We start from the raw sequence: 25,915 nt of genomic DNA, 5'->3' as shown, positions 1-25,915 counted from the left end.
GGGCAGATTGGAAGAGGCCCTGGAGGTTTTTCGCCTTCCTCTGTAGCATGGGGCACGGGTCACTTGCTGGAGGATTCTCTGCTCCTTGAAGTCTTTAAACTATGATTTGAGGACTTCAATAGCACAGATATAGGTGTGAGGTTTTTTTTGTAGGAGTGGTGGGTGAAATTCTGTGGCCTGCGTTGTGCAGGAGGTCAGACTAGATGATCATAATGGTCTCTTCTGACCTAAATATCTATGAATCTATGAATCTATGAGTGCAACCAGGATGTTCTGTGCATGACAATAGCTGTCGCCGTCATGCATGCTGCTGTGTCCACCCTGTCGAGGGATGTCTGGAGTGCTGCTCTAGCAATAAGTTGTTCCTCATTGACAATGGCATGGAATTGGTCTCTTTTTTCCTCTGGAATTTCCTGGATGAAATCGTTCAGTTTTATATAATTATCACAATCGTAGCTGGCGACTAATAGTGTGTAATTGGCTGTGTGGAATTGAAGAGTTGCAGAAGAGTAAACTTTTTGCCCCAAGAAGTCTAGTCTCTTCCAATCCTTGTCTTGTGGTGTGGATTTGAATTGAGGATATTTGCCCCACTGGTTGACCGCATCCACCACTAAGGAGTTAGGCTGTGTGTGTGAAAAAAGGAAGTCCATGACTTTTTGGTACATAGTATTTCCTGTCCATATGCTTATTGGTTGGGGGGATGATGGCAGGTGTTTGCCACAGTTTCTAAAGGTTCCATCAGAGCGTCGTTTATGGGCAAAGCTATTTTTGACGTAGATGAAGTGTGTAGGATCTTGAGGAGTTGGTGTTGCGTTTCTGGAACCTCCTCAAGAGGAATATTTTGGCTCTGTGCCACCCATGGCAATAACTCCTGAAAGTGTTTGAAGTCATCTGTAGTAGTGGAAGGCGGGAGCATAACTGCCTTGTCAGGGGAAGAAGAGGAGTTGTGATCAAGGGATGTTTCATATTCTGTGGTCTCATCCCTGTCTTCCTCCACCTCCTCTGTCCCCTCAGAGGGGTTGGGTACCAACGTCATCACAGAGTGTACGGGTTTCCTGTGGGAAGTGGGAGGTCTGTGAAATTGAAACCTGTAGGCTGTGCATGGGTCCCATTGTGGCCACTTAATGGGAAATGGAATGGGACGGCACATCCATGGATTAGTGAGCCATTGGGGAAAGTCCCTGGTGCTCTGTTCCCTGGATCTATAACGAGATTCCGTGCCTGCTGGGGAGGACCGTCCAGATGAGAAAACTGCCTCCTCCATGTTGTCCCCCTCATCACTCGAAAAAGGTGGAGCATCGGGAGATTCTGGTTGGTCCAGTGCCGTCGATGCTGGCAAGCAGGCAGTGCCGAGCAGTGGAGATCTGGGAACAGAGAATACTTCCATATATGACGAGTGCATAAGGGGGATTGGTACCATTGTATGCGGTGCTGTATCCTTCTGCGCCGCCGCTCTAGGTGGAAATGAGCCTGGTGCCGACCCTTTGTGTGTAGCCTTCTTCAGTGCTGATGAGCTTGGTGCCACATGGGGAGCATCACAGGTGGTTGAGGTTGCAATACCGTGCCCTTTGTAGGGGTAGTCGGTGCTGTGGAGCAGGAGGTTGCTTTGTGCCTGCTACTCGACTCCTTTCTCCTGCTGGCAGAGGTCATGGAGCGGACGGTGTTGGAGGTGCCCAGTGCATCAATGGTGCTCATTCTGGAGGAGGTCGGCATCACGGGGAGGGATCTCGCCGGGGACCATTCTTTTTTAAAAGTTCTTGGCTTGGTGGCCAAGACATGGCCTTTTTCCTCCATTGTGTAGAGGAGTCGGCACTTAGTCTATCCATAGAGGATGCACCCGTGGAGTCCCTTGTTGTGGATTGTCCAGGGCCCAAAGTAGAAGTGAGGGATTTCTCCATTAAAATAAGTTTAAGATTAAGATCCCTATCTCTCGTTGCTCTCGCTTTGAGATTGTTGCAGTGAGCGCACTTCTGCGGTACGTGTGACTCACCTAAGCATCAGACATATAAGGAGCGGCCATCAGAAATTGGTATTGCGTCCTTACATGAAGTACATCTTTTAAATCCTGGGGAGCCAGGCATATTTATGAAAAAGGGAGATGGGAAAATGAAAAGTTTTTTTATGGCTATCTAACAAAGTTTAACTAACGCTAACTAGAACTATAGTAATTAAAGTAACAAATTACGAATAAATAAGGGTAATAACTAGATTAAGTTAGATAGAATAATGTTTTTGAAGGCTTTTAGTGACACTGCTACCGGACTCTGTCTTAAGCCGAGGATGGCTGAGAAGGAACTGCAGGGGTCGGGGTGTGCGCGAGCTAGATGAGGCACGAGTGGTGCCGTGAGACTGCTACAGCACAGGCGCATCCTGACCAGACACTGCTACTGAAAATCTCAGATTCACTGTGTGATGGGTTGGGCCACAGAAACTCCCTCAAGACTGTTACTAGATGTAGTGGGATACCACTGAGAACAAACCCCCCTGCCAGAAAAGGTTGCCTCTATTTCCCTTACCCGAAATAAGCAAACAGAAAATAACAAACCAGTAACCACTTTGTTTGTTCTCCAGAAAGCACACTTAAACTCACTTAAAATCACTACCAGTATCTCAAAGCAATCAGCTGTGCACAGATCCTGCTCAACTACGCCACTGTGATGGGTTGGGTCACAGAAACTCCCTCAAGACTGTCACTAGATATGCTGGCATACCACTGAGAACAAACCCCCCTGCCAGAAAAAGCTTTCCTCCACTCCCATCTTGCTGGGCTAGACACACCAGTTGGCTCCAGCACAGACCAAGAGGCTGGGCCACACCCCCTGCAGTTCACAGAAACGAAGATTCATTTAGTCCAGGGGCTTCTCAGTTAACAGGGACTTTCCCAGCACCCAATATTCAGTCTTTCTGGGAGCCTAAACCCCAAATAAATCCGTTTTACTCTGTATAAAGCTTATACAGGGTAAACCCATGAATTGTCCACCCTCTATAAAACACTGATAGGGAGATATGCAGAGCTGTTTGCTCCCCCGGGTATTAATTACTCACTCTGGGTTAATTAATAAGCAAAAAGTGATTTTATTAAGTATAAAAAGTAGGATTTAAGTGGTTCCAAGTAATAACAGACAGAACAATGTAAGTTACCAAGTAAAACGAAACAAAACATGCAAGTCTAAGCCTAATACATTAAGAAACCGCATACAGGTAAATCTCACCCTTAGAGATGTTCCAATAAGCTTCTTTCACAGACTGGAATCCTTCCTAGTCTTGGTCCAGTAATCACTCACACCCCTGTAGTTACTGTCCTTTGTTCCAGTTTCTTTCAGGCATCTCTTGGGAGTGGAGAGGCCATCTCTTAAGCCAGCCGAAGACAAAATGGAAGGGTTTCCAAGGCCTTTTATATTCTTTCTCTTGTGGGCAGAAACCCCTTTGTTCTTCTGTGCAAAGTCACAGCAACAAGACGGAATTTGTAGCCACCAGGCAAGTCACATGTCCATGAATGATACAGCTTTTTGCAGGACGACGCCATAGTTTACATGTTAGTTTGAACATTCCCAAGAAAGCTCAGATGTAGATTGGCATCTCCCAAAGTCCATTGTCAGTTAAGTGTTTCTTGATAGGACTAGTTTCAGTAAATGCCCATTCTCAAGAAGCTGACCAAATGCTTCACTGAGGCTACTTGGAATCAAACACATTGAGATACAAGTACATAGCCAATAGTCATAACTTCCAACACAAAAATAATACGCACACACAGACAGCATAATCATAACCAGCAAACTACAACCTTTCCATAGACACCCCACTTGACCTGCTCTGTACAAGACCTGGTGCCACCATAGGACCCTGGTTGCAACAATGATCTATGTGGTCACAGTTCATGTCAATAATGTCACAGATGGGACACACCGACACCTGAAGTGGAGCACCCACAGAGACAGCACTCGAAGAAGAAGATTTGGTTTTTCAAAAACTTGATTTACAATGACCTTGAAATTTAGGGGGGATATGGTGCACTGGTGCAATCGCTACTGGAATATTATGTCCACTTGTGATGTTCAAAACTCCAAAAGGATACTGATTAAATTGGAGAGTGATCAATGGGACAGGAGAATGATTAAAGGATTGGAAAACATGCGTTACAGACACAATGAGCTCAGTCTGTTAAGTTTAACCAAAAGAAAAAAAAGGCTAAGGGTGACTTGATCACAATCTATAAATACCTACATGGGGAACAACATTTTGATATAGGGCTCTTCAGTCTAACAGACTGAACAAGATCCAATGGCTGGAAATGGAAGCTAGACAATTTAAAACTGAAAATAAAGGTAAAAAAATTAAGTGAATGTAATTAATCATTGGAACGTCTTACCAAGGGTTATGGTGAATTCTCCATCACTGACAATTTTAAATCAAGATAGGATTTTTTCTAAAAGATATGCTCTAGTTCAAATACGAATTAATTCAAGGAAGTCCAATGGTCTGTGTTATACAGGTCAGACTAGATGACTACAGTCTCTTCTGGCCTCACAGTCTATGATTCTATTATATTTATATGATCTAGAGATAGTCAGAGAGGTGTATAAAACTGTTTCAATCTATCTAGTACTAGTAGATACTAAAATAAAACCTTGTGAAAGAAAGCTGAACACAATACTACTGTTTTCTTGTTCATGAACATATCTTTGTATTTTAAATACAGTGCACTTGTAATTGCATCATCTGTAATACCTGATTTTTATTTTCAAATTTAAAAGTTATGAACAGAAATTACAACAAACACAGACCACCTAATCTGAAACTTCACAATCAGGTGATCAATTTAAGATAAACAACGGTCCCTTTGAATATGTGTTAACTACTTATGATAAACAATCTGTTCCACATAACTTTGTTAGACACTACACACTTTGTTAGACACTACAAATCATGGTCTTAATAAAGACAAGGATTTATGGCTTATTACAACAATCTGTAACCCACTAACCTCCCTTTTTGTCATATGACTGCAGAGGTGCTAATGAGCCACCTCACGTTGAAAGGTCCCTTAGAAAGTGTGATAACTACTTATTGTAAACAATCCGTTCCACCTTGTATTTAGCTGTAACATTCTGAGTACCTTTCCCAGACTTGAAGAAGAGCACTGCTTAGCTTAAAAGCTTGTCTCTTTCACCAACAGACATTGGTCCAGTAAAAGATATTACCTCACCCATCTTCTAACATCCTGGGACCAACACAGCTACAACACTGCAAACAACCATAGAAAAGGTTGGACATTTCACATATCTTTGCTGCACTGTAAGTACAACAGATGGAACAAAGACATTAAAGCGAGAATAGTGAAAGCCAGACATGCCTTTGTAACTCTAAAGCCCCTCTGTAGAAACAGAAATCTTGCCCTCCAAAGTAACTTTGAATATTTAACACAATTGCAGAGTCAGTTTTACTATATCATATTGAAACTTGGAGACTTATTAAGACCTTACTATCTAAACTCCAAATTTTCATAAACAGCTAACAGCCTTAGACAAATCCTCAATATCAGCTGGCCAGAAAAGAGTCACTAAGGAAGCACTCTAGAGGAGAATGAAACAGAAACCAATAGAACAGGAAATTACAGGGGAAAAAAAATGAAGATGGCTAGGACATACATGGAGGAAAGACCCAAAGAGAATAACAAGATGGGCACTGGACTGGAACCTCTGGGGTAAGCAGCAACAAGACCAAGGATAACATGGAAATGCACAATACAAGCAGAATTGAAAGCTATCAGAATAGCATGGTGAACCCTGCAGACAGGGACTGGCAAAAATGGAACGCAGTGGTGAAGGTCCTATGTTCCGCATAAAAGAGAGATTTCAGAGTAATAGCCGTGTTGGTCTGTATTCGCAAAAAGAAAAGGAGTACTTGTGGCACCTTAGAGACTAACCAGTTGATTTGAGCATAACTTTAAGAGAGAGAAATAGTAGCTAATACAACTTATATAGTAATAACTTTAAAGCATCTTATGCTTTCTCTTAATATGGGAACTGTGCTTATTCACACACTTAAATCAAGAAAAAAATATATAAACAGAAATCTGTTTTGTTGAATCTTACTGGTATCATTCTGACATTTTGATTGATTGTTCCTTCTGGAGGGCAGGTACTTAGTGACAAATCATTAGAATTTCTATGTTGCATCATTAAGGAAGACAGAAAATGGACATTGTATGAGTGCGACAGTGGACAAGGTGGATATGTATGTTTAGCTTCTTCTGAAGGATTTAGGTCTTGTAGCTTCTGACATTTTCCAAGGATTTCATTATCATGATTGTCTTCTACAAGTGGCTGTATTTTGACCTTGAGTATTGTATTTTGACTTTCAATAGTAAGAGGGTATTTGAATTGATCCAGCAAAGTTTCTCCAACAGCCATAGTGGATAAATGACTGTCTTGACTGGAGTGAAACCCTTCTTCACCAGGTTTATTAATTATTGTATTTTCAAAGTTAAGGTTTTCAGAACTAAATGGCCTATTTTGACTAAATATTTCAGTAATAAATCCATCTTCTGTACTTGAAATTCCACCAAGCAGTATCTGATTTTCCATAGCCACAGTTGGAATCTCAGTTTGTTCACATCTGTTTTTCTCTTTGGGGATATCTAACTTTTCTAGATCAAAATTCTTCTTGGTAAGTCTTTCATCTATAAAATAAATAGCATAATTTTAACAAAACAAAACACACACAATTAAAGGTTTCAGAGTAGCAGCCGTGTTAGTCTGTATTCGCAAAAAGAAAAGGCGTACTTGTGGCACCTTAGAGACTAACTCATTTATTTGAGCATAAGCTTTCGTGAGCTACAGCTCACTTCATCGGATGCATTCAGTGGAAAATACAGCAGGGAGAGTTATATACATAGAGAACATGAAACAATGGGTGTTACCATACACACTGTAACGAGAGTGATTACTTAAGGTGAGCTATGAAGCAGGAGAGCAGGGGGGGAAACCTTTTGTAGTGATAATCAAGGTGGGCCATTTCCAGCAGTTGACAAGAATGTCTGAGGAACAAGAACGTCCTCTCCAACGCATCATCAAGGATCTACAACCACACACCACACAACAGAACCACTAACCCAGGCACGTATCCTTGCAACAAAGCCCGTTGCCAACTGTGTCCACATATCTATTCAGGGGACACCATCATAGGGTCTAATCACATCAGTCACACTATCGGAGGCTCGTTCACCTGCACATGTACCAATGTGATATATGCGAGCAATGCCCCTCTGCCATGTACATTGGTCAAACTGGACAGTCTCTATGTAAAAGAATAAATGGACACAAATCAGACGTCAAGAATTATAACACTCAAAAACCAAATCTCTTTGGTCGCTCGATTACAGACCTAAAAGTGGCAATTCTTCAACAAAAAAACTTCAAAAACAGACTCCAACGAGAGACTGCTGAATTGGAATTAATTTGCAAACTGGATACAATTAACTTAGGCTTGAATAAAGACTGGGAGTGGATGGGTCATTACACAAAGTAAAACTATTTCCCCATGTTTATTCCCCCCACCGTTCCTCAGACGTTCTTGTCAACTGCTGGAAATGGCCCACCTTGATTATCACTACAATGGCCCACCTTGATTATCACTACAAAAGGTTCTCTCCCCCCCCACCCCCGGCTCTCCTGCTTAATAGCTCACCTTAAGTGATCACTCTCGTTACAGTGTGTATGGTAACACCCATTGTTTCTGTCAAGGTTCCTTCCCCACTCTGAACGCTAGGGTACAGATGTGGGGACCTGCATGAAAAACCTCCTAAGCTTACCTTTACCAGCTTAGGTCAAAACTTCCCCAAGGTACAAAATATTCCACCCTTTGTCCTTGGATTGGCCACTACCACCACCAAACAAATACTGGTTACTGGGGAAGAGCTGTTTGGAAACGTCTTTCCCCCTAAAATACTTCCCAAAACCTTGCACCCCACTTCCTGGGCAAGGTTCAGTAAAAAGCCTCACCAATTTGCCTAGGTGACTACAGACCCAGACCCTTGGATCTTAAGAACAATGAACAATCCTCCCAACACTTGCACCCCCCTTTTCCTGGGAAATGTTAGATAAAAAGCCTCACCAATTTGCATAGGTGACCACAGACCCAAACCCTTGGATCTGAGAACAATGAAAAAGCATTCAGTTTTCTTACAAGAAGACTTTTAATAGAAATAGAAGTAGATAGAAGTAAAGAAATCACCTCTGTAAAATCAGGATGGTAGATACCTTACAGGGTAATTAGATTCAAAACATAGAGAACCCCTCTAGGCAAAACCTTAAGTTACAAAAAAGATTCACAGACAGAAATAGTTATTCTATTCAGCACAATTCTTTTCTCAGCCATTTAAAGAAATCATAATCTAACACATACCTAGCTAGATTACATACTAAAAGTTCTAAGACTCCATTCCTGTTCTGTCCCCAGCAAAGCCAGCATAAAGACAGACACACAGACCCTTTGTTTCTCTCCGTCCTCCCAGCTTTTGAAAGTATCTTGTCTCCTCATTGGTCATTTTGGTCAGGTGCCAGCAAAGTTACCTTTAGCTTCTTAACCCTTTACAGGTGAGAGGAGCTTTCCTCTGGCCAGGAGGGATTTCAAAGGGGTTTACCCTTCCCTTTATATTTATGACAGTTTCATGTTCTCTATGTACATAAATCTCCCCGCTGTATTTTCCACTGAATGCATCCGATGAAGTAGGCTGTAGCTCACCAAAGCTTATGCTCAAATAAATGTGTTAGTCTCTAAGGTGCCACAAGTACTCCTTTTCTTTTTACACAATTAAAGATGAGCCCAAACCAAAGTCTAATTCCAAACAAACCCACATGTTGGCAAAATTCATAACCAGGACTGAATATGCAGCCAAAATTTTAGCAAATTTTAAAAAAATGCAAATCCAACACTTTATATTCTATTATAGCAATTGTTAGTCACGTTAGCTCCATATAAATATTATTTATATTACAGTAGTTCCTAGAGTCCAGGGCAATATTGTGCTATCCACTCGACAAATATATAACAAAGAGATATACCCTGAAAACTAGTTTACTATCATTCTCAATACTCAAGCAGGGGTGGGATGGATTGTCACACTCAACCCCAAGGGAGACAGGGAGTGTGGTGGGGAGACACAGGTACAATCCTCTAACCCCAGGGGACAGAGGAGAGAAAAGAGGGCAAGGACAAGAGAAAAAGTTTTATTATTCCTATTGTGCCCAGGAGCCTGAGTGATAGATTTGCATCCAAAATCTGCAGGGATCTGGGGCAAGAAATAACTAGTGCCCAGACTCCAGGATGGGGTGTGTGGAGGAACTGGTAGCTTGTGGTTTCTAAACGCTGCTTGTGTTATCATTTGCAGAAGAAAGGGGAGATTGGGACCCCAGTGGGAACATGACTCTCAACCCTCTGTGTGTACGACTGGATTTTGAGCCTGCCCCACATGAGAGGGACATGGGTTTTAATCCCCAGTGGGGCACAAGGGAAGCTCAGGCTGGATTGTGACCCCCATCTCCCCCGGAGCACTGCGGGCTGCATTAGGGACAGCTCTCCCACGTGTGCATCACGACACTCCCTCTATCTGCAGGTATAATGTGCACTGGGACCCCCGGTCCAGGGATCAACCCCCACCTGAGGGGGACCTGCACTGGGACCCCCTATGCCGGGGCTGGATAGCCTGCCCCGCCCCGCGGGGGGGCAACACGGTGTGCTCACTCCCCCCCGGCGATCAGGCTGCAGCCTCCTTCACCTTCCCCTCGCCCCGCAGCGAGCTCCCGCCTTTCTCCCTCCATGCCCCGCCCGGCTCCGCGCTGGGCCTCGGAGGGGTCAGCGTGCCTAGTCCCGCCCGCGCGCGCCCGGGGACCGTTGGGGCCGAGCGAGAAGGCGCTGGGGGGGCCTGCGCGAGAGCCGCGCGGGGGAGGGAGCTTCTGTAGGGCCGGTGGAGTCACGTGGCGGGGGCCAAGGACGGGCCCCCGGCCACTTCAGGCCTCGCGCGGGCTAGCCACAGAGCGCTGCGTGCGCAAAACCGCAAAGGCGGGAGCCTCAGTCCCGGGGGACGCCGCCACCGCCGCCGCGCGCAGAAGCCGGGCTGCGTCCTCGGGCAGCGTCCGTCGCCCTGCCCGGCTCCCGCATGGCTGCCCCGGCCCGCCCCGGCAGCGCGTGGGAGGCGGGCGAGGCCCCAGAGAGCGCGCGCTGCACCACGCCGCCTCCGGCCCAGCCCGGGCACGGCCCTTGGGAGCGGGTCCCCCCGCGCCTCTCCTGGGGACAGGGCGCAGCAGCGTGTACTCGTGCTGCCGAAGAAGGGGGGGGGGGGCGTTAGGGTAAGGTGGTGTTTGATCCATTGCACGGTGCCATGCTGCCCTCTGGTGCCCACCTTTCTGTCCCTACGAGCGGACCATTACCCGACTTCCAAGCGCTCCGCGTGAACCAGCTTTGTTGGGCCCGAGTCGTTGCTGTTTGAAAAATACGAAGGTAAAACGAGCGCTGGGCCACGGCTGTAGGCGCCGCGCCTGAAAACGTTTTAAATGTAGTTAAATGAACTCCTGCGTTCACTCCTTAAAGCGATTACGGTCTAATAGACATCACCAGCATGTGGATTTACAGGGCCGTGGACCGTTATCACCTTTGAAGTGCAGAAAGCCTGCCCTCCCCTCCCCTCCCCAAGGCGAGCCCACAGCACCGCCAACCCCCAGGCACAAGGCAACTCCCCTGCCTCCCTGAACAGCCACTTGCGGTCTCTGTAAAGATAAGACATACCGATAAGATTAACACTGGTCTCCTCACTCTCCTGTGACACACACCTTCTCTCACACTTGGGCATACAGCAGGGCTGCCCGCTTTCCAAACGCACAAAACTTAACACCCTTGCCCTGCCCCCACTCACTCCATCCCCCCACCCTCGCTCACTTTAACTCGGCTGGGGCAGGGGGGTGTGGGAGGGGGTGAGGGCTCTGGCTGGGAGAGCAGGCTCTGGGGTAGGATCATGAGGGGTTCAGGATGCAGGAGGGGGCTCTGGGCTAGGGCAGAGGATTGAGGGGTGTGTGGGGGGGGGGGGAGGGGGGAGCCAGGGTATGGGCTCTGGCCAGGCAGCACTTACCTCAGACTGCTCCAGGAATCAGCCTCCATGTCTGGCTCCTAGGTGGAGAAGCCAGGGTTCTCAGTGCGCTGCCCGCGCCCGCAGGCACCACCCTTGCAGCCAACTGGTTCCCGGTCAATGGGAGCTGTGGAGCCGGTACTCAGGGCAGGGACAACGTGCGGCACCCCCATGACTGTCCCTGTGCTTAAGAGTGGGACATGCCGGCCACTTCTGGGAGTTGTGTGGAGCTGGGGAGCCTGCCATAGCCCTGTTGCACCGCTGACCGGATTTTTGTGGCCTGGTCAGCGGTGCTGACTGGAGCCGCCAGGGTTCATTTTTGACCCGGCGTTCTGGGATCAAAAACTAGATGCCTGACAACTCTAGCATACAGCTGCTGTATTTTCAACAGCTTTGATCTGTTATTCCTTAAACTGTGGAAGTGGGAACACTGCAGCATCTTTAGCTGGACACAAACCTTTAACATTAGATATCCCACTCTATTATGATAATTATGCAAAACTTTACCAGAATTATTTTTATGTGGGTCTAGATTAAATTATTTTTCTGACAACTGGCAAATTCGTTTATTAAAACTAAACAAAAAACAGACAGGCCGCTCAAATACGGCAAGGTAGTAATCCTAGGTCCACGAGCAGAGATATGGGAGCAAAGGATAAGGAAGAAGACTCCAACAGAATGGGTGATAATCGTGAAACCCTTAATTTTTATTTTTCAGAGTCAGAAAGGCAGAACAAATATAATTAAAGAACAAACTAGTAGTACTAGATGTAAATAAATGATGAAAAAATAGTACAAGTGAAGTAAATGAGCACGATAAACCAGTATAAATTAGTAAATCCTATATAGGAAATCAATATGGTGCAAAGCATAATAAATCAGGAACTTTTTTAAACTTGTGGGGCTAAAGTCAGGCACCCTAATCCATATTCCCACCCAAACAAAACTTTAAAAATAGTTAGGGCCATCAACCAGAGTAAGTGTTAACACCTAAATATTAAGTCTCCCAAATCACACCAAAAAGCTAAATATTAGAAATTCTGGAAATGCACAATTGAGTTGTCCAGCCAATTCCTCAATCGCATGTAATAACTGATTTACTATAATTCCTACCACATTCTATTACCCACTCAACCTTAGCTTTGTCCTCCTTAAATCACTGGTTGAGAACCAATCAAGAATTTTTCTAAATATATACATAATATTTTAACTTGGCAGTGCTTCTTAGTATTGTGTACCACACTTAAAAATTAGAGCTAAACTGTCACTTTCATACAACTTTGAAGCAAACAAAAGTGAGCAGTTTCACTGCGTATACATAATGTAGAGGATAGGAAGATTAAAAAATTTTTAATTAATGATAACCTACATTCACTGTGCATTTTTAAGATTTACATCCAAAAGAGCACATTTTTATTTACATGCAGTTGACATTCTAAGATAAATGAAATACAAACCATGTTTAGAAATTATCTGCTCCAAATAAAAAATACATAAGACTTACCCTTTTCAACATGTACAATAAAAACGAACTCTTCCTGTGCCAATTATATTTACACTCTCTTAAGGAATGTAAAATTGCATTGATAACTGCACTACCTACAATTACATATGTAACATTTAAAACCTGAGAGTCAAACCTAAACATTTTCTTAATAAAAAATTCTCCTACAAGCGAATCTGTCAATGTTAATTTAATACAGATTGGTCAGTGGTCATCATAAATAGTGCATGATTTCTGCAGCTTCAAAAGGACAATTCACTGTGAAGTTGCTGCAGTAGTCTGATTAGATGCCATGCCTGCCAGTTGCAGTAAGGCTTATTTGATAATCTCCTTGCCTGCACACTGTATCTGACCCAATAAAAATTATCTGGCCCACTTCTGTCGCGTTCCTGCATTACAATATTTACATGAGTATGCATCTGTGATCTTCAGCAGGGCCTCTTCCCAAACTTGTGTATCAAATTCATGTGAAACCCAGAGGGGAAAAAATTTACGTGGCAGAGTCAAAACAAGATTATGGTCAGAAAATATTCATATTCTCAATCTAAAGATAAATTAGACATTTTCCTTTACAGGGCTGTTAATGTTATAATAGCCCTGGAACAGCAGTCATTTTTGTACTGACCACCCCTGTATATGTTACAAGATCCTTTTATATACAGTTGCTCTGTATATAAAGTACTTGCCACATTTTATGCTGCTTAGGCTTTGTGTGATATAAAGACTGACTAAAAGGAACACAACCTTGAATCCCAGGGAAGAGAGGTATCACAAAAAGCTACTTCATTTAATTTCATAGCAACCATGAACTGTGAAGGTTTCTTTACTCTGCTTTTAAAATTTCCATTATATACCTTTTTGAGTGGTACTGCTCAGTTTTTTTCCCCCCTTTCTCCCTCCCCCCCCCCCCCCATATGCTTTCCTCATTAACTGTGTTAATTCTCCCTGGCCCTACCCAGACCCTCTCCAGGCAGAGACCAGGGAATGCTAGATTTCACCATTCTGGCATTACCATTTGGCAGTCTTAATCCTTTCCGCTTAAAGATGTTTGGAAATGTGCTGCTCTAAGCATGAGGGTAGACAAGATGCAGTTCCTTAGCTGCGAGAGTCTTCTTCTATGGATTGCCCAACGGGCTTGTATGTGGCTCATGGCTACGTTCCCTGGAGTCCCAGAGAAAATGTACATGAGATGCAGCAGTTATCTTAGGTGACTTATTCAGCAAAATGGTGGGTTTTAGAAATGTGGTTCTGAAAAAAAGTGAATTCATTGTCTCACCGGGACTGGTCTTTCATTAGCCAGACAAAGGGGCATTTCACATAGGGGCCCTCTGCCAAATTGCAATGTGTCAAAACATGAACTCTTATCCGATGTTGCACCTAAATAAATCACAACTTGAGAATTAAATTTACAATCCCATTCCCCTTGTTCAGCATAGAAAATGTATAGAAATAATTCAAAAAACAAGAACCCCACAGTGTAAGGTTTCCCTGTATTTGAGGCCTTTCATTTTTAAGGCACTGGCTCATACAACATGCAGGTATGTTCATATGGTAATAAAATTAAGATGCGGCAAACTATATGCTTATAAAACAGAGGAAAATAGGTGATACCTGCCATTCTTTTATGTAATGCAACTATTTTATCACCCACTGTAGCATATACTTATTTCCAAGAAGCACAGTATATTTTCCAGTTAGTGCACTATATTAGGTTATGTCAGGTTAAGAAATACCTTTAAAAAGTGACAACCCCCTTAGATGAATACCCACAAGTCTGGTCACTGTCAGACAGAAGTAGCAGATATACTAATTGATGTTTTGCTACTAGTACATAGGAAGTCAAATACTTTCTGCTGATTGAAGTTGACTTAATACATTTTATCCACTCATTTATGAAATACAAGGAGACCCAGATTTTCAGTAAAAAGTTACCATATGTACACAAAATTGAGACAGGCCTACAGTACACATCTTTCATATGATGTTGCCTTATAGTATCCCTAGAATCACATAGGATGTCAAAAGTCATCTCTTATGGGAAGAAAACTCTTCTGAGCTATTGTGAAATGATGGGACATTTGAACCTCAGCCTAGGTGTTGAATCCTTATTCACAGGTGATCACTGGATGATTATGACCCAAATGCCCCTCTAACCGTTCCAGAGTACAACTTGCTTTCATTCATTGATCAGAAGAGTTCTCACCCCAATGGTAGGACACTGGCATTGATATTAAGGAATCACTTGGTAGAGTTCATACCAACGCCAAATAAAGTTATGGTGTCAACCATTGCTTGCTTGATGTTTTTTCCAAAACGATGAGAATCCTAAGAGAATAAAAAAAATATAGCAAGAGTTGTAATGCAGTTGTAATGCCACCATTATCTTGTAGCCAAACTTATCTATTTCCTCTTTTCATTTTTTGTAATATTGAAATTTATGGAATGAAGCAGTCATCTATTCATAGTGAAGCAGGAGAATGAAAATCTGAATAAAATTTAATGCAGTGTATAAAAGGGCTATCTCAGCATGGATCCTCCTCCATTTTCCATTTACTTCCCTGTAAATGGAATTTAGCTGTATTTTAGTTTGAAATTATATTGGTCTCTATTGTAGGTTAAATTGAAAAAATTTGTCCCTCAGGAACAGCACTGACTTTTGCAGATTACTATTTCAAATAGTGACTTTTTATTTTGTAAACAAGACTCAGCAGGAACTGATTTTCAAATGACACCAAAATATTAGGAAATATAGATGACCTGGGAGAAATCTTTTAACATGAAGTCTCTGGTGACAATTTTGACACACTACACCCCATATTCTTCATTGAAATGTTGTTATAATATGATTATAGCATATCTAAGATGTATTTTATGCAAGATGGGTTTTGTGAGATCATTGGAAAGGTTATGATTTACTGAACATAATTATCCTATTTGTATGCATGTATGATTTTTGTATCTAAAGTTAGGAATATTGACTATACATCTGTTCTACAAAAGTGTTCGCACCTGAGGAATGCTCACCAGACAGAATGCAATCAGCTAATTTCCCACCTTCCTGGGATGCTACAAATGGCCTCTGACTCATGGCTGCTTTGACACTGCAGGGTCACGTGATCAAAGTCACATGGCATTGACTCCATAATAGAATACCAGTATTTTTCCACTGGGGGAGAGAGGGGAGTGGGGGAACAAAGGATTCCCGCTATACATAAAACCTATTTAAGGCCGAGGAGTGACTTAATTAAGTTCATTCTTCACTGAATCCCCACCCAGGATGACTGCTGGAAACATCTAAAGGTATGTCTACACTGGCAAGTTTCTGCGCAACAAGTTATACCACTTTCATTAAAGCGCTGGAATTAAACTGCTGTTGCATGTCCACACTGTGCTCCTTGTGCCAGTGGAGCGCATCCACCTTAGCAGCTCTTGCAACAGCAAAGACAGCAGTGCATTGTGGTAGCTATCCCACTGTGCAACTGGCCGCAGGGTGCTTTGGGAAGGGTTTGCAATGGCTCTTGAGGCAGGCACAGCATCACATGATGCAGGTTTCCCAATCCCATTGTTCCATGGGTATCCTACTACATTGCCAGTTGCTTTTCAACTGAAGTGGGGGGGCGGGCAGAGTGAGAGTGTGTGTGTGTGTGTGTTTTGGGGGACAGTGTGTGTCAGCATGCTGTCTTGTAAATTCAGACAGGGGCAGGAAGCAACCAGTCCTGAGCCGGGGGGGTGGGGGGGGGGACCCCGACATAAGCCCCCGCTTCCCTCCCTGGGCTCTCTGCACAGCACTCTCTCTCTCTCTTACACACACATGCCTGCCTCTGTGTTCAACAGCATGAGCAGTCCATATTAATGGTTTGCTTTGTGTCCCAGAGCAGATCAGCACATCATGCAATGGCTGTCAGAAACAGAGCTTTGAAAGGGGAGAGGCGCATATCTCCAGAGCAGCCACTTGAGGGATTATGGGACACTTCCAGAGGCCAATTGATTGCTTTCTGCACTGTAATGTGTTTACACTGCCAATACAGCGCTGGACACTCTGCGCTGTAAGGCTTACGACTCTCGAGGTGGTTTTTTTGCAACGCTGCAACTGAGGAGTTTCTGCGCACTAAGTGGCTTGGCAGTGTGTACACCGCGGGAGTTACACAGCAGAAAGCTGCTTTACTGCGCAGAATCTTGCCAGTGTAGACACGGCCTAAGAAACAAAGTGGTGGGGAGAGGGACTGAGCCCAGGCTGGGAAGGTGTCTGGCCTGTGAAATAAATACCTGGAGTTTTAATCTGCAAGCAAGAGCAGCTTGCCTCCAAGAACCTCTGCAATCTGCTTAAAACAACATTTAGGGTGAAAAATTACTACTTGTAACCAGTTTTTTTAGTGTATTAAGTTTAGTTTGCGTGTTTATTTTATTTGCTCAGTAATCGGCTTTGATCTGTTTGCTATCCCTTATAATCACTTAAAATCTATCTTTTGTAGTTAATAAACTTGTTTTTGTTTTCTCTAAAACCAGTTTTCATAACTGGGAGGCAAATAGCTGTGCATATCTTCCTCCACATTGAGGGAGGGAGCAATCTTCATGAGCTTATGCTGCACAGTTCTCTATGCAACGCAAGATGATACAAGTTTGGATTTCCACTCCAGAGAGTGGTGTGCACTCAACTGCTGCACAATTCCCTAGCTGAATCTTCCCATGCAGAGCTGATTTCAGTGTCTGTGTCTTTCTGCAGCTGGGCGTGTCCCTACTTGTGTGTGTGCTGGAGTAGGCTTGAGGGCCTGGCTCAGCAGGACAGTGTAAGGGAGCCCCGGCTGTTGGAACAGGCAGGCTCAGTGGTACCCCAGTACATCAGGTGGCACGGGGGGGGGGGGGGGGGGGACACCTGTTACAAATACATTTTGTACTTGAGGTTGTGTTGGGATTTCTTATCTTTCTGGCACCAGAGGGTTATGAAAACTATAGTAAATAATTGTACAACAATACTCTAGTCTATTAATAATAAACTCTGAACCCGACCAGTTTTCCTTCTTGTAAGTTAAAGATCAATAACAAAAGGAAGGAATTAAGATTAAAAATAGGACCAAACAGTTATAACACTGAACACAGTGCGCACTGGGTGTAGAAACAGTATTGAAGTCAAGATCACAAATAAAAAGTGCTTCCTTCTTGGCGTGGAACTCTGACTTCACTGATGAGTAAGGCAAAAAAATCAAGGCAACTAAAGGATGAATAATTAAGGGCATCTATAATCCAATAAAAAACAATTTCCATGATGCAAGGACAAAAATGTATGTCCTCATCCATTTATGAATAGGTGGTAGTAGCACTGGAAGCGTCGTTAAGATATCTTAAATTACCTATGAGATCAGTCCCAACAAGACGATGAGATCACCTATGTGGCTAAAATTCAGCAGGTTTATAGAAACACAGTAAAAAAATAAAGTGAATGGCTGAGGCTCGCCCTGTATCACAGGATATTCCCACCTGATCCTAATGGATGACCCTCACTAAAAGCTTCAGAATATATTACACATTTATTAAATACTGATCAACACAATAACTGGACAAACTTCACAAACTATTGTTTAGGTGAGGAGAGACTTTTTTCAGAAAGAGGTGGCATACATTCTGCACTGTCTGAAAGCTCCAATGCTTCCAACTAGTGGAAGGCCTGAAGAAAGATGTGCAGTATTAAAAAGTGAGAATCCACCAGTGGTGTTTACTGGATGGATATGGACTATCTTACATGCGTCACATGGCACTGCATGTGTGAGAAAAAGATCAGGCCATATATTTTCATGGTGTATGAAAGTCTGGATGAACTTGAATGGGGGCAACTTCCATTGTTTATAAAGATATTCAACACACACAATTTCAGAAAAACAGATTCACAGCAAATCTAAAAAAGTCAGCAGGAGTAACCACAGAGAAGCCATATACTACAGATTCAGATATGTTTTTAAAAATATGACTTCAGGGGCATTTCACAAATGAATCCGCAAATGTAATCACTACTGAGCTATGTAGGAAAGGTTAATAGAATTGTAATTTTACTTCACACTTACTGTCTCAGGACAAGAGAATTTGCTGGACACATGGAAATGGATGAGGTGTTCACCCACAAGAATGTAAGACACACCATAACCATCATCAGCAACCTGTGGAAAAAGTATTTAGCAATAGGTTTAATACACTCATATATAAACAGCACAATTCCTGTTCTATAACCAGGTATTAAAATAACTTCAAGTTTTCTCTAAAGCAGGGATTCTTGACCTTTTCTGAACCATGCCTCACCTTGGCATTTTTTATTTATTTATTTAAAATTTGGAGCCCTTCCGCCCTCCTCCCCCGCATGTCAGGTCGCAACTTGCAACCAGGCCAAATTTGGCCCCTCACTTTTACTATAATTACTGTTAGAAGGCTTGGAGTGGCTCTCTAAAAAGTTTGATATAACCCCTGGTTGACCACCTCTGCTGTAATGGAAAAATAAATTTTAATGTATGTTTAATGATGCTTCAGCTCAAAGAATTACTGCTATTTAGGGGAACACAGAACAGTTTAAATGGTCTGCCTTCAATGTTATCAGCACATGACCATCCAAGTGTCAAAATGCAGCTCCATGGGACAGACCTATAATACACATAGGAAGGACTGTCCAGCTGTGCACCTCCTACTTATTAAATGTAATGCATCCTCCCTGCACGTGGGGGCATCTCCCATTCTTGCTGAGCAGTCTGATACCCTAGTATTCTCTCTTTATACTACAGGGTCATGTTCTGTAGAGCTTTAAAAGAAGAGCAGAGAAACTAGGGAGTAATGAAGTAATGAGTCCTTGGGCTGCCATTGTCACAATGGAAGAGCTCCTCTATCAGTTTTTGGAGGGATGCTAGAGGTATCACAAGCGGAGCCCATTTGGAAGTGAAGAGAACATTCAGGGGCAAGACAAAAGAAATAATAAAAAGAAACAGGAAGAGAGAATTTGATGAGTGAGACAATGGAACATAAGTAAGAGCAAAAATGATGGGACAAAAAAGAATGGACTGAAATCCCTATGGCTGAAACACATTTCTTTGTTGGCAAAAGTGTCCTCTTTTGGATACTAATTACTGGCTATATATAATCTGGATGTTGTGGTTCATGAAACGTTTCTCAAGTCAAACTACCCCATAGAAAGGATTTCAGAGGTTCAAATGCTGCTGGGGAAAGTTTCACTTAGTCTTGTTGAGTAGGTAAAAGTCTTATTTGGAAAAAAAATCATATCTATTCAGAAGCCTCCTAATTTGAACACCCCTTTGGGGAGCTCTCTTATTTTATGGCATTGCAATTTTAAAAAAATGTATCTCAATGTACTGGAGAAAAGATAAAGATCATACCAAGGATGTGATTTAAAGGTATTTTCAGGCTCATTAGCTGGTCAGAGAGTACAGTATCACAAAGCATATATACTGCAATCCCCACCTTTGACTGGAGGGAATCTAACAAAAATAGGTACAGTACACATGAGCCTTCATCGGCAGCTACTCTGTGTCCTCAGTGGTTGTTCAGCAGAAAATAGGAATGTGTCATAATGAACACAAATACCACAAGTAAGAGGTGAAGTAAGCCCCCATCCACCAGCTTTCATGGTATAGTTATGTCTGCCTAGCACACCTGGATTCCTCTGCAAGACCCACCCAATTTCCCTAGTCTGAAAGAAAAGAACAAAGCCAAGACAACAGATTCTCCTCAGCACATACATACAAAAGGAAAACATTAACACACATACTTTCATAATCCCCCAACTCGTCTTCAGTCTTCATATTACTGAGATGAAAGTTTCAAGTTAGGCGCATGCAAATTAAGCCCATGTTTAAGAAGTATGCATTATAAAATATGTTTAAAAAACCCCCAAACTTACAGGTCCAAAGCCTCCGCCACTGGATACAAACTCGGGGTTCTTCTCCAGATCAATGTGCTGCTGTGGTGTCTGACTTGTTGACAACCTCCAAGGCTCTGACAAAACCTTTAGAGCATATGAAGTCCAGAGTAATGTGCATATGGACAGTTTGTGTGTTGCAATTAAGTATTTGTGATCAAGCTAAGCTACAAGACTTTGCTTAATAAAGCACTACTACTAAATATGAACTCCAATAAACATTCCCAAAGGAATGAACAGGTTAAAATGAATGATCTATATTTCAGGACAAGCTATGTTAAAAAAAGAGCAGCACATAAGGTCTTGACATTGATCCCATACAGAAAACAGATTAAGTTCCTGTTAGTAGCATGTTTGGAAAAGGCTTGTTGAAATAAGAAGCGTGATCACTAGGGATCTGATCCAATGCCCACTAAAGTCAGTGGAAAGATTCCCACTAAATTCAATGAGCTTTGGGTCAGGCCCTTGATTTGCCCAGTAAAGTATTAAGAAACTGTAACCCTTACAAAAAAGTAAGAGTTCTGTGTGATCTCTAGTTATAGCACACCAGTTTCAAGACAGGACTAAGGAAAACTGCAAAAAGTTGTTTTCCTCCTCAGCCTGATCATTACATTCATTAATCTCTGTGACCCAGACAATGATCCCATATGTGATTAATCTTTTATGGAATGAAGCAGCAAAGTATTTTTGTCATCTATGAGAAAAAGTGCAATACTGCACCATTTTTGCATGTCTAGACCTTACAAACCCAAACTATATAATGAAATTAAAGAACTTTATTAACCAAGATCCATGGTTCTCAACCTATATTTATAATTGTGGGCCGTGTTACGTGGGCCGCAGGTTGAGAACCACAGCGCCCACCCCACTATCCCCCCCACCAGACCTCTCTGTCCAGCGCTCCCCGCCCAGAGACTCCTCCACAGAGTGGGGCCAAGAGCGCCACGCACAGGGTGGGGCAGCTGGAGCCAGGACCTGGACCCCGCCACATGTGGGGCCAGGCAGCTGTGGTTATTTTATTTATTTATTTATTTTAATTAAAGCACATAGCTGGGCCGCAGCTGTTTGCTAGCTGGACCCTGGGTTGAGAACCACTGATCAAGATAATATTCTGTTCGTGCGATAATCCGTAACATATATACGGTTTCCTAAGCAAACTAACTTCAAAGGGTGATATTTTACAGTGACTTCACCTTACATGTAAGTAATGTAATCTAGAGGAAAATTAAAAGCCTAACTCCACTGCCTTGATCACTATCAATCATTCTTTTTGCAATACCTGTCACATCTCTTTGAACCACTGCTGATACCTACTACTCTACAAAAATAGTTTTCTGCAAGTTGTGTCTTTGTATCTTATCTAGTCTCCTATAAAGCTGAATACTACTACGGGAAGATCTACACTACAAATTTGCAGCTGTGCCACTGTAGTGCTTCTGGTGAAGACTTAATAACACTTAACTCCACCTCTGCAAGAGGCAGTAGCTATGTCGGCAGGAGAATCTCTTCCGCTGACATAGCGCTGTCTACACCAAGTACTTAGATCAGTATAACTACGTCGCTCAGGGGTATGGATTATTCACACCCCTGAGCAACATAATTATAGGGAAGTAATTTTGTTGTGTAGACCAGGGCTAAATTAGCATCATTAATGTATTTCAAAATGTCAGCGTAACCAATTCAATCTCACATTTTCCTTAGAACTACACATTTTAACATAAAATTATAGTAAACTCATATCAGAAAAAGCTAATTACTGATAACTAATCTTTTGTTTACTTGATGAAGCTGCATGACTGGATAGCAACCAAGAAAGGTTACTTACTTCCTTAAGGAAAGGAGACTCAACACCAAGGTATTTGGACACCACATAAAGGCAGAACAGATGGCGGTCAATGCCTGCACCAGTCATGGCAAGGCGATACAAGTGCTGGTGTTTATCAGCAGCAATCCTGAGTAGTTTACACCTCTTTTCATTCTAAAGAATAATAATAAAAAAAAAAACACCAAGGAAACAGACAGAAGGTATTCAAATTGGGAAATCGAAACCAAAACCTGCAGCACTAAAAGCCAAGTACAACACAAAGTATGCAACAAAAACCAGCTATGAGGAACAACTACCAACAGCAAGAAAGGAAGTTTGAAGTGATGTGGGATGGATTTTTTTAAAAATCCAACTTTTCTAGTTTTTACATATATTTCAATTTCTGGAGTTATATGTCAATAGTTTCTGGTAGAACTGTAGTGAAGGTACATTTAGTTTTAGAACTCAGAGATATAACTCCACTGAATCAGGTACAGCATGAGATATGATTACAACACTAGCCCTATGAAGTTTGCCTCTTCATTGTGCATCTTTTCAAATCAAGCTTCATGAGAGATTATAGTTCAAAAAGAATCTAATCTTACTCTGTTTTTGTATTACTCTGCTTAAACAGGTACAAAAAGCAGGTCTGATCGAACTGATGAAAGAACTGGGAGCTTAACAGCTATTTTAGGAGGCTGATAGATAGTGCCGTCAGTAGCAATAGAAGATTTTAGTTCCTAAATAAAACAGTCATTTTCTAGATAGTCAAGCATATTCTGTCAGATTATTTCATACACCCAGTGTGCTATCTCACAGCATGATAAATTGTCACTTCTTCCCGAGCCCTCTCCCATCACAGCATGGTGTACTATCCGTACAAGGTCTTAGACAGTCCCCTTGGTTTGGCTTAAGAAGTTGGTAATACTTCTCCTGTTAGTTATTTGAGATAATGATAGCATCCAATAGAAGAAGCCACTGGGGAAGAGTTACAAAGAGAGGGATAGAAGAACAAGGGTGGGTGGAAAGGTGCACAGGGGAATGCAGGAGGAAAAAACAGAAAAAAGGAGAAGTAGCAGAGATCAGGAAAAATGGGGGAGGAAAAAATCAGATGTAGAAATAAAGAAAGGAAAAAGGTATTCTAGTAGAAACAGCATCCTATCAGAGACTGAAGTACTGCCTTCAGAGAAGCCCATTCAGGACTTGGAGACGTCATAAGTGATTGAGATGGTTGAATCATCTGACCTACTATAATAAAAAAACCTTGGCCATAACCTTTACCTTTAAAATGTTTGGCCAAATAATAGGACACTGTCACAGAACTTTCTGAAATGAGCCCAGGCCCAGATTTTCAAATCTAGGCACCTAAAGAAAGATCTTCATAGATGCTGCGCACCCACAGTTTCCAGTGACTTTCTGCCATAGCATTCAGTAAGTTTACAGGGTGAAAAGCACTTTTTATACTGCATAAATAAAAACAATTCTAAAAATTAAGTTTGAATTCTCGGCCTGATTTTCAATATTGCTAGCACTCCAACTGAAGTTCACAGGAGCTGTGGGTGCTCAACACATCTGAAAAATCAGGTAAGTAATTTCCAAGCTCATCAAAGGCAACAGTGATCTTGTGAAATGTGACATATCGTAGTACTTTACACTATCAGTCTGAGAGCACCAAGTTAAGAGATCATAGGGTAAAATAACCATTTCAACTGTGAATTTTGGTTTAAAACTACATAATATCAGGAAGTTGCAAAGATGGTATTTAAAATTATGTTAATTGGACACACTCAATGGTGGCGTCACAAAGGTGTCTTCAGCAATATGCCTACTTGTAGCTGTAAACTCAAAAGTGACAATTTCAACGGACATAATTCAGCCTGTACATGTGTCCTCACTTTGACCTTTCACATTGTTGGACTGAGCAGTATGTGGGCAATACTTGCGTAAAATGAACATGTTTTCTGTTATCTTAATACAGTATGTTCACAAGACATTGACTTGCACTGCACAGCTGTAAAACAGGACTTTACCCTACCAACTGTACAGTAGCAGAACTATCTGCTTCACTTAAAGAGACATTCACAGTCAAGAAAACTTTTACTTAGAATGTATTCCATTTACCTCTTAACTGTTTAGGTTTTCCCATGACATTTACTTATTAAACATCTGTGTAAAAAAGCCACACAACCTTTCCCCCTCCCACCAAGTTTTTACCCATAACAAGGCCCGGAGTTCTCTTGCTCAGTCTCACAGTGAGGCCATAATGCTACGTTATGGCTACTACAGCATAAAGGATTAACATGGCTTCTGTTTCTAATCAAGAAATTCTGGGTAAATAAGAACCAACACAAAATTGAGCCATAAAATGTTAACATGTTCAAACATTTAAAGAAAAGAAAGTTCTGCTAGCTTTTTTTTTTTAAAATAACTAGCAGCATTCAATATTAGTAACCACTGTGTTTAATATATAATCAGAGTGGAGATGAACAGCAGCTGCATAATTCATGATAAAAACTAGGAGAAGAGCCACACTGCAGTTCAATATTTTCTTCTATGTCTAGGTTAGCTAGAGTGTTTTATTGGTATTATCAGAGGATGCCATCCAGAAATGTTTGTGTTCCCTTGTCAGCATTCATACTATTACAACCACTATCAAATATTTATTTCTTAAAGTAAAACACAAACAGCTAGCACAGTAGTTTGCATTACAGAAAATTACCTTGCAATAGCATTCATTTGCTCAGTTTCTCCTTCTAAGAACACATTTTTTGCTTAAAAATGGTAAGAGATTTATATTTGTGAAAATTATGAGTTGCAAAGAAAAGGGTCACTTTTTGTTTTTTAGTTACTGCGATTCTCTTTTTATGTAACAATTCTGAAATCCTGCTGCAATGATACAGAAGTACAGATTATCACCACTACTCTGCATTTAAGCCTTGTCTATACGACAAATGCTTTGCTGGGGTAACTATACAGGCAGAGTCCTCTAGTGTTTATGCAGTATATGCCAACAGAAGGAGTTTTTCTGTTGACATAACACCACTACATCCCCAAACCTTAACTATGTTGACAGAAGCACTCTTTCAGCATAGCTGTGTCTACACTGGGGGTTTTACTGCCATAGCTATGTCAGATAGAGGGTATTGTTTTTTCAACCCCCTGACTGACATAGCTATGCATACAAAACTTTGCAGTGTAGATCCAAACTTAGACATTTATTCCTCATTCAGGAAGAAAGATATAGTAGTTCCTAAGCATTTAAAACCTATTATGGGGTTTATTTGTACAGCTAATGTTATTTCTGGGTTGGTAGACAATGTAGTAAATGCATCTAGTGTACTGTCACAGGAAGTCTGTGTTTTATTACCAGATACCTATATATGTACACAAAATTGATGGGAATTTATCATGAATTGCTGCAATGAACTTACACTTTGGGTTGGATCTTCCATGGCTTGAACGTAATTGCACGATTCAGTAGTACATGAGCGCACTGTTTCTGTCCTGCCTTCTCTGAACAGGCGGGTCATAGAGGCTTCATATGTCAAACAAAATTTTCCCATGTCCTTGGAGACA

At 42.1% G+C, this 25,915-nt stretch overlaps 2 protein-coding genes across 5 annotated transcripts in view; both read right to left on the bottom strand.

Annotated features, from left to right (window-relative positions):
- Nucleotides 1–9,893, bottom strand: part of TESMIN (testis expressed metallothionein like protein) — a 38,214-nt gene extending 28,321 nt beyond the window's left edge. Inside the window, exons 1-2 of the mRNA XM_037899522.2 lie at nucleotides 9,779–9,893; nucleotides 6,096–6,682 (exon numbers count right to left, since the gene is read on the bottom strand). Coding sequence (XP_037755450.1) covers nucleotides 6,096–6,682; nucleotides 9,779–9,821 — 630 coding nt within the window. The 5' untranslated portion in view covers nucleotides 9,822–9,893. The remainder of the gene's footprint in view (nucleotides 1–6,095; nucleotides 6,683–9,778) is intronic.
- A 1,912-nt stretch (nucleotides 9,894–11,805) lies between these two features.
- The window catches only part of CPT1A (carnitine palmitoyltransferase 1A), a 70,253-nt gene continuing 56,143 nt past the window's right edge, over nucleotides 11,806–25,915 (bottom strand). For 3 of the 4 annotated variants that reach the window (XM_037899520.2, XM_037899519.2, XM_037899521.2), the window contains 5 exons: nucleotides 25,771–25,905; nucleotides 22,361–22,513; nucleotides 20,518–20,622; nucleotides 18,683–18,775; nucleotides 11,806–14,951 (listed from right to left, as the gene is read on the bottom strand). In XM_037899520.2, coding sequence (XP_037755448.1) covers nucleotides 14,865–14,951; nucleotides 18,683–18,775; nucleotides 20,518–20,622; nucleotides 22,361–22,513; nucleotides 25,771–25,905 — 573 coding nt within the window. In that variant the 3' untranslated portion in view covers nucleotides 11,806–14,864. The remainder of the gene's footprint in view (nucleotides 14,952–18,682; nucleotides 18,776–20,517; nucleotides 20,623–22,360; nucleotides 22,514–25,770; nucleotides 25,906–25,915) is intronic. The other variant, XM_043548587.1, reaches the window with a different exon arrangement.

This window comes from Chelonia mydas, chromosome 6, assembly GCF_015237465.2.
Source record: "Chelonia mydas isolate rCheMyd1 chromosome 6, rCheMyd1.pri.v2, whole genome shotgun sequence".
Classification (NCBI taxonomy): domain Eukaryota; kingdom Metazoa; phylum Chordata; order Testudines; family Cheloniidae; genus Chelonia; species Chelonia mydas.
This window is presented reverse-complemented; position numbering and strand designations above follow the sequence as displayed.